This window comes from Nymphaea colorata, chromosome 11 (genome assembly GCF_008831285.2).
Source record: "Nymphaea colorata isolate Beijing-Zhang1983 chromosome 11, ASM883128v2, whole genome shotgun sequence".
Taxonomy (NCBI): domain Eukaryota; kingdom Viridiplantae; phylum Streptophyta; class Magnoliopsida; order Nymphaeales; family Nymphaeaceae; genus Nymphaea; species Nymphaea colorata.
The window spans coordinates 20,676,924-20,686,657 of record NC_045148.1 but is presented as its reverse complement, the minus strand read 5'-3'; the positions used below and the strand labels follow the sequence as shown (position 1 = coordinate 20,686,657).

The 9,734-nt window shown below is 41.6% G+C and overlaps 1 protein-coding gene across 1 annotated transcript in view; it reads right to left on the bottom strand.

Annotated features, from left to right (window-relative positions):
- The window catches only part of LOC116263671 (disease resistance protein RPS2-like), a 38,764-nt gene extending 29,624 nt beyond the window's left edge, over positions 1-9,140 (bottom strand). The window contains exon 1 of the mRNA XM_031643402.2: positions 8,985-9,140. Within this exon, the coding sequence (XP_031499262.2) occupies positions 8,985-9,140 (156 nt within the window). The remainder of the gene's footprint in view (positions 1-8,984) is intronic.
- Positions 9,141-9,734: the final 594 nt, after the last annotated feature.

The window sequence follows — 9,734 nt, the reverse complement described above, 5'->3', positions numbered from 1 at the left end:
TTTTCCTTTTCCCAAAAGAAAACCCTAAAAGAGAGAGAGACGTAAGAAAAGAATGGGAGGCACCATCGAGTGCCCTCCCCTTTATTTCTCCCGCCCGTCACTTAAGTGACGGGCCGGGTCAGGTTCTCTTGAGGCTGGACCCGACCCAACACCACCATCGTTGATCCATCTGAATGCCACATGCTGCGAGGCCCTGGAGACAATTTCAGATGTCTCGAATTTGAATATGCTGCGAGAATTAAATCTAAACAAGTGCGGGAATCTCGTCGACATTCCTGGCCTTGAGAAATTGAAATGCTTGGAGGACTTGGATCTTAGAGAATGCACCAGCCTTTCCGATGCCTTGTGGAACAGGCTGAAGGTAAACAAAGAGAGAATTGTGCCTTCTGAATGGTGGCTTATTAAATTTGGTTTGCTAATCGCAATTTATTATACTATAAATGTTTGTTTTCAGGAGGCGAATTTTGAAGGCTATGTAAAGCTCTGCCTTCCTGGATTTCTGAATTGTTCGAGCCCCAACGGGACGGCAGTAATATCTTTCCTTGTTCCAAATGTGCCGAGTGTGGGTTCTTTCAGCGTCCTTCGAGCGTTTCTGGAGGGGGCAGTCCGTGACAAGTACTCGGTTTATAGTCTCAAAGGATGATTTTTTGATCTGTGATCGGAGGGGAATGCAATGGAGAGAAATGTTGTTAAGGGAAATGGAATGTGGAGAGTTGGAATCAAATGCCCGCATCGGGTGTTGGTTCTTCGAGAACAGAAGGAGGCAGAAGAAGTTACCCAGATGCTAGCAAAGGAAACGGCTACCGGGACGATGGATCTTACAGTCGTCGGAGCTTACAAATTGAGAAAATGTAGTATCGTTTTGAGGAGTAAACCCCCACTGCTGCGCATCATGGTTAAGCTACCGCTTAATTACTTGGTGCAACACACACTGCTGTTTTGGATCCTTGAATTGTGAGGAAGATTTTTCTTGTTCAAGGCAAACAGGGGATGAGCACATTTGTGACCTCTGAATAATTCGTTTGAAACGAGAGATCATTAAAGGTTTAAGTGGTCGATTATAGATCTTCCTAATCGATCACCGAGCTAATCTTGATAACAAGTTAAAGTTGTACAACCCAAGAAATTGGTTTCGCAATTTACTTTCATTCGTCAGGAGCAGAACCATTGTACTTCTTGGGGTTGCTTTTCTGAGGATTTATGCTTGTTTTCCAACTTGTGCCTTTTTCCTCAACCTGATAGACTTGCTGAAAACGAGGAATCACACAGGAAACTCGATGGGCATGCCCGTTTAGTGGAAACGGTAAAGGAATATAATCAATATCATCAAACGGCTAGAATGAAGATTGTTGCGCCAGTTATAGAAAATCACAAATCAACGAGGCTGTCGATTACGTCAGTTACTAAAGAAGAAGGCAACGACGAAGGAAATCAGCCACCATTACACAAAATGATAAATCAGCCCAGATTGCAGATTACGACAGTTACTAAGAAGATGACGATGAAGGGAATCCGGCCACGGTTACAAATGAGGATCCAAGAATGCAACGACTCAATAGGGAAAGTCAATCCCAAAACGTTAGCAACATGAAACGTATATGTACAGCTCGCAAGAGCAATCATGAAAGGACTATAATCTCTCCTGAAATCAAGGAAGAAGTCTCAAGTGTAACATCATAAATAGTGGAATGAACCTCTCCACCACACACGGTGGAAGAGTCTCTCTCATGGACGTAGGTGTGCTTCACCGAACCACGTAAAAACTTGTCTCTTGTTTCTTTCTTTCACATGGTATCAGAGCATTAGGGTCTTGCACCGTGAGTTTTTTTTTAGTATACCTTCAATGGCTTTCCACCGTCTCTTCTCCTTACCCATACCCTTACAACTTAAAGTCACAAACTTTCTTACCATTAAGTTGAAACCAGACCAATTTTTTGATATGGAAAACCCAACTCCTTCGAGTCATTGAGACCAAGATATGATTGAGTTCATTGAAGGAGAGACAGCTGCGCCCGAACCTACAGTCCATCACACCAAAGAAGACGGTACGGTGGGAGGAACGAGTGAATCCAATCTATCAAGCATGGCGAAAAATCAGATCGACTATTGCGTGGATGGATCACCGGCACTCTTGCAGAAGAAGTCATGGGGTACCGTCATTGGACTTCAAACATCTAAAGAGGTATGACATACACTTATGACACATTTCTCTCATAAATGTCAAGAAGGAACACTTGGTTATGCAAAAGCTTGAGACTTATAAGAAAAGAAATCTGTCTATTGCTGATTTTATTTGTGAGTTCAAGAAGATATGTGACGAGCTTGCGGCTATAGGCAAGCCTATAGAAGACCATTCCAAATTTTTTGGCTCGTGGATTGGAACACGAATATGATTCCTTACCACCACATGATGAAACCCCCACACCATCCTACATAGATGTGGTAGCTTTACTCCAGATCATGAAACTATGCGGAGTATGTATCATGAGGATACTAGTCAGCAGGTTGCACTTTACAGAGAAAATATTCAAATTCCAAGTTTAAATAAATAGAAATTAGTTCTTTAACTCAAAGGGGAGAATTCACACAAGCGGCCCAAGGAGGCCGGAGGAGCTTTTCAGTCGACCCAAGGAGGAGGACATTTTCAGTCGGCCCAAGGAGGAAGACAATTTCAATTCAATCAGACAAGAATGGTGGACGCGGAGAGAACCAAAACAAGAACAAAGGTGTTCAATGTCAAATCTGCCACAAAATGAATCACAATGCTGCTAATTGTTGGCATTGATTCAATCACGCTTCCAAGTGTAGGAAGTACCCACGCTTTGGCAGCAATGAAGACAGCTGACGGACCATGATGGCAAATGGTTTCCTGATACGGGGGCGTCCACACATATAAGTCTAATCCAGATAAACTTACAAACTATACTGAATATCATGGTAACGATCAATTATGTGGGAAATGGTGAAAAATTAAGTATCACTCAATTGGAAATGCTGATATTCAAAACGGGAAAAAAATGCATGACCGCTCAATAAGTTCTAAGTTGTGCTCAAATTAAGAAAATTTAGTCTCTATCAGCAGTTAACGTCTGAATATCCATATGTTTTTCAATTATCTACTGATGGTTTTTCTGTTAAGGACAAGAGGGACAATCGTCTAATAGCGTTGGGCAGTAGAACCAGAGATCTTTATGCATTTCAAGAAAACTCCAAGGATCGACAACATGCAGTCTTCTTTTCCAACAGGTTTCAGTCAATCAATAAAGAAAGTGGCATCAACGTTTGGGCCATCCTCATCATCGGATAGTTGATTTTCTTGTTAGCAAAAATAATATTGAGGTGAGTGGACCTCAATCAAGAATGTCAGTTTGTTCTAGTTGTCAGCTTGCCAAAATGTGTCGGCTTCCATTTCTCCTATAGAAGAGCATTCTCAAATCTTTCTTGAATGTGTTCATTGTGACTTATGGGAACCAGCCCCTATCACGTCTACAAAAAAATTTCAGTTTATGCTATATTTGTTGATGAAGCTACAAGATTTGTTTGGTTATATCCTCTTCGACACAAATCTGAACTTTGTCAAGTGTTTATGGATTTCCACAAACTAGTTGAACGTCAATTCGAAACAAAATTAAAAAATTTTCAAACCAATGAAGGAGGTGAATTTAATAGTCGGATCCTAGAAAATTATTTGAGAAATCATGGCATCTGACATATTAAGTCATGCCCCAAAACGCCACCGGCAAAACGGACTGGCTGAACGGCGTCATCGATCATAGTTGAGTTGGGTCTCACCATGCTCTTCCATGCTCATATACCATGAAATATTGGGTCGATGCTTTCTTGACTGATGCATGGTTAATCAATCGGTTGCCTATACCCACCTTGCAAATGAAATCACCATTTGAATGTGTTTTTGGAAAGAAATCATATTATACATGCCTTGGTATTTTTGGAAGTCGTTGCTTTCCTTACTTGAAAGATTATGCCAAGCATAAATTTGAACCAAGATCGTTACTTTGTGTATTCTTGGGATATAGTTCCATTCACAAAGGCTATCGCAGATTATATCCTCCTACTGGTTGTATATATACTTCACGGCATGTGGTTTTTGATGAAGCTAACTTTCCGTATCACAAGCCTGGCATATTATTTTCCAAAGTTGAATATCAACTGCAACCTACAACATTCAGGGATTAGACCGAGCCCCCTAATAATACTCAGAATGTGGATAGACAGCTTGTTGTTGGCTCCTCCACTTGTATGCATCATGAAGAGCTCCAACTCCAGAATGTTACTAGCTACACTGCTGTATCTTCTCCTCACGAAAACTCATTGATTCAACAAGTTGTGCTATCCCCTATTGCAGCAGCCTCACCATCTTCTAGTGACAAGCTTCCACCTCAAGCTGAACCATCTCTCGATCTCCATGCCGCAGCCACTCAAGTTCCGCTCCATCCTCAACTCTCATGTCATGATTACTCGAGCAAAGGTTGGTGTCGTTAAGCCTAATCCTTGCTACTTGCTCACTATGAGTATTCATCTAGAGCCCAAAACGGTGAAAGATGCTCTCATGCATGATGGCTGGGTCGCGGCGATGAAAGGGGAATTACACGCACTTCACTATTGTCAAACTTGGACTCTAGTTCCTCGACAACCAAACATGAATGTGGTATTGGGTTTTTAAAACCAAATTAAAAAGTGATGGCACTTTGGAACGCTTGAAGGCACGGCTGGTAGCTCGCGAGTTCAACCAAATTCCTGGTGTTGACTTTATGGAAACTTTCTCTCCTGTTATCAAACCGACTACAATTGCATTGTTCTTACTATTGCCTTGACCAACAATTGGGACATTAAGCAGCTCGATGTCAAAATGTGTTTCTCCATAGCAACTTGGATCAAACTGTATTCATTGAACAGCCACCAGGATTCATTGATCCTTCCAAACCACACATGTCTGCCGACTTCACCGAGCTTTATATGGAGTTCCCCAGGCACCTCGAGTTTGGTACAATCGGTTTGGCTCCTTGTTAACCAAAGGCTTTTACGCCAGCATCTCAGACTCTTCATTGTTTGTTTATCAAGAAGCTCAAGGTACTATCTTTCTCCTTCTTATGTTGACGACACCATATTAACAGGAAGCAATAGTATCCTTCTTCAACAAATTATTAAAGAGTTGAGTATCGAGTTCGCCATGAAAGATCTTGGATATCTTCATCACTTCTTAGGTGTGGAAGTTATTAAGACTAAATCTGGACTGTTTCTTAAATCAACGGCGTTACGCCTTTAGTCTTCTCGAACGTGCAAAATTTCTTGGCTGTAAACCAGTCATCACCCCTTTAGTTCAACATTATCAATCACCTCTTCATGATGGACCTTTTTCAGATCCAACACTGTTTCACAGTTTGGTTGGGGGGCTACAATATTTGATGTTTACCAGGCCCGATATATCAGTCAGTGTTAATTATGTCAGTCGGTATATGCAGACACCAAAGAATAGTCATTTTCAGCTTGTTAAACTTATACTCTGCTACATTCACGAAACTATTTCTGATGGTTGTACTCTCTCCCTCTGACTGATTTTCAACTTCATGCTTCTCTGATTGAGACTGGGCAGGATGCAAGGACACTCGATGCTCAACTGCTAGATATTGCACTTTCATTGGCACAAATTGTATATCTTGGGCAGCTAAGAAACAACCTACTGTCGCTCGATCTATGACAGAAGCAGAATATAGATCTATGGCTCTGCCGCCACCAAACTTACATGGATTCAATATATATTGAAAGATCTTGGAATATATCTAGCCTGCACTCCAATCTTATATTGTGACAATATGTCTGCCCTACAGGTTTCTATCAAACCAGTTTTTCACTCTCGAATGAAACATGTTGAGTTGGATTATCATTTCCTTCGTGAAAAGATCACGCTTGGACAACTTACCACGCAATTTGTGCCATCCTCTCAACAACTTGCTGATATATTCACCAAGGCATTGTCTAGCAACCACTTTAATTCACTTTGAGACAAACTGGGTCTGGCTAACGGCCCGCCCAATTTGAGGGGGGATGAAACGGTAAAGGAATATAATCAATATCATCAAACGACTAGAATGAAGATTGTTGTGCCAGTTACACAAAATCACAAATCAACCAGGCTGCCGATTACGTCAGTTACTAAAGAACAGAGCAACGATGAAGGAAATCAGGCCACCATTACACAAAATGATAAATCAGCCAGATTGCAGATTACGGCAGTTACTAAAGAAGATGACGATGAAGGAATCAGGCCACAGTTACAAATAAGGATCCAAGAATGCAACGACTCAACAGGGAAAGTCAATCCCAAGACATTAGCAACATGAAACGTATATGTACAGCTCGCAAGAGCAATCATGGTAGGACTATAATCTCTCCTGAAATCAAGGAGAAGTCTCAAGTGTAACATTATAAATAGTAGAATGAACCTCTCCACCACACACGGTGGAAGAGTCTCTCTCGTGGACGTAGGTGTGCTTCACTGAACCACATAAAAACTTGTCTCTTGTTTCTTTCTTACACATTTAGATGTTAAACGTTTGCTTGGCACTCTGTTCCCTGCAGATACTTGGTTTCTCACCGGCGCCAAAGGTGCAGCTTTAGACAGATCGAAGATAATGAAAATAACTGTGCTTCCTAAAAGAAGTGCATCCGAAGTCCAGATGGGAGATTCAGATGTTGAGTGGAGATGCAGGACTGTCTCAAGAAAGCTCTGGATTTGAATTCAAATTATATGTGATTCTGTGACAACGTGCAAGATTACATGATATGGTACATCGTCGATCATTTTTCGAGTATCAACGACTAGCAACAATTAAAATGAATGGGGTAGAATAAATTACTTTTTATTTGGATATGGCTATTACCTAGTTCAAGTTAACCGAATCAAACCTATTTTGATGTGGATCGAGTGTTCGACTCCAAATTGATTTTCTGAAACTAAATCCAAACTTGTCAAGCTAGTTTAAAATCTATCATTTTCTTGTACTTCGATTTTGGTTCTGCGTAGGATTGAGATTGGATTCATAGTCAAACGTGGAACTGAATACCAGATCCCAACATGGATTCTTTTCTCTTAGCAAGCTCTAGTCAAATCAACTTTTCTTTTACACAAGGTCTTTATACAAATCTTCAACAAATTAATTTATGCACGACATTGCAAACGTTTTGCAATTCGAAATCAAACAGACCATTCCTGCAGTTTCATACAAAAGAAAGCCAAACAACATATCAATCCACAAACAAGAAGTTCTTCAATCTCAAAAGCCACTCAGCAGTAGCAATCCGGAGCTTCACTCCCAGCCCCTTGAAAAAGCTCTGAATCCACTACCCATTTTAAACACCAAGTCAATTCGACCAAATTAAGCTTTGTCAAAGAACCCTTCATACTTATCCACCATCGATGATGCAGCGGCTAGGATCTTGGCAACCATGTCTTCTTCCTCAAATTCGCTCTCCCACTTGTTGAATTTGCCTTCAAACTTCATAGTCGTCGACGTCTCTAAGATTCTGCACTCTATGGTAACGTCATCTTTCCATGACTGTAGAGATGTACTTTGGTCAAAGAATTCAAAATCAGTAACACTTCTCACTACAAGTGCTAAATCATCTAAGCGTCTCAAGCCCAACAGCTCCTGCAAGCTGGCTTCACCGACCAGGCCCTCGCTTTGCCAAGCATAGGAACTGCCTCCCATCTTGAGGATTTCCAGAAAACAGAGTCTGGGCAAGATCCCACTAGCAACTCTCTTGAGATGCACAGTGGCAAACATGTGCAGGCGCCTCAGCTGAGTCAGTTCACCAATTTCCACTGGTAGCTCTTCTATTGGGGTGGCTGAGAGATCAAGAGTGATCAGTTGCTTGAGAGCCCCTACACCTGTTATGTTTCTCAAGGACCTGCAGAAGTCCAAATCAAGCAACCGAAGCTTCACAAGATGAGAGATTGATCTTGGCAGAGAATCAATTCCTGTCCATGACAAATCTAGAAAGCGAAGTTCCGGCATTTGCTCAAAAAACTCTGGGGAGATCTTTCTCAGCTGATGGTTGCTACAGAGGTGCAGGCAAGTGAGATTGGGACAGTTTGGGTTCTGCTCAAGGCTTGTTATTTGGTTTTCTTTTAGTGATATCATCTCTGCTTCTTCCCATGCTTCTCTGTCTGGTGCTTCGAGTAGCTTTTGATCGATCTTCTTTATGAACTCTTTGGATTTGATAATTAGAGCTAGGTCCCTCATCACATCATTGAATTTAATAAGGCCTCCATCACGAACTTGGATCATACTTGCATCTCTTAGATCTGCTATCAGATGAGCCCCCTTCTCATAAGCCTCCAACAATGCCATTTCCTCTGTAAGGTCAATGTAGCCTTCATAAATCCACCAGTGTATCAGTTCTATCACATTGACCTCCTGTTTTTCTGCATAGAAAGAACAAGCTAAGAAGCATTTTCTTAGGAGTTCACTTTCCAAGTGATCGTAACTCAACTTCAAACGCAGGAACAACTTTTCGAAGATTCGCCTTGAAGGCCTGAAGTGCATCCAATCACCCAACATTCTCAGCCAAGAAACCTCATCGCTTCTGCCCGCCATAGCCTCCATTGTCGCTTTAAGTGCAAGAGGCATGCAATCACATTCTTTTGCAACTCGTTTAGCTATGGGCTCGATTGATGGCTGCTTCACGACGTCGCCGGCTGCTTCACAGATGTAGGTCCATGCATCTTCCTCAGTAAAACCAGGCACCCTGATATCAACCTGAGTGCCCATACGGTCACACAGTTTGCGGTTTCGAGTGATCACCAAGAGCTTGCAGCCATTTTCTTCGGTGGTTTCAGGAACTCCCAGCTCTTCTAAACTGATTGTTTCCCACAAGTCATCTAAGACGAGAAGGAACTTCTTCCCTCTCAGCCTCCTGTACAACAAGGCCGCAGCTTTCATGTCATCATCTTCACTATCAACCTTAATAACGCCTAGTTCCCTCATCAAATCATTTCTCAGAGTTCTCAAGCCGTCTTTGACGGTGAAGAAGAGGATAAAATCAAATATTTTATTTTTCAATTCATTTAAAGTTCCCAGTGCCGTCGTGACATTCAAGGTTTTGCCTGTTCCAGCCATGCCCCAGACTCCAATCTTTTGAATTGCCGGGTTTAAGAAGCATAGAATCAATTTTGCGTTGAGGCCAAGCTCACTGTCCTGTGATTCTTCGTTATTGGTGTCACGATTTTTTGAATCCTTTTTCCTGTTCTTTAGGCTAAAATGGCGTAACATGCCGGTAAATGTGCTCATGTCTGAGACAGAATGGGATGTGTCAATAGATCTGCAAAGGAGAGATATGTGCATGAGTTAATAACTTATCTCAACCTTGAAAAAACACCATCAATGAAGAAAGTCAGGTCTTTCCTCCATCCACATTCTTCACCCGATTTCAAGTAAAAAGACGTGCACATTGGCAGAGAAAAAACGATGTACAGGTGAGGAATGGAAGTCCTTGCTTTTCTCGCTAAGCGTTTCATCAGATAGATAGTTGGTTTGAGAGCAATGATGTTTTTTTTGTCCTAGTGATATTTTTTGCCCGAAGAACTTGACGTAGTTGGTCAGATTGATGGGCCGCTAATATTCTAGGCAGCTGCTGTGCTCTTATACTCTTATTTGGCTTAACGGTTCTAGCCTTTGCTATATATAAAAGAGAATATATTGTAATTCGGCTGA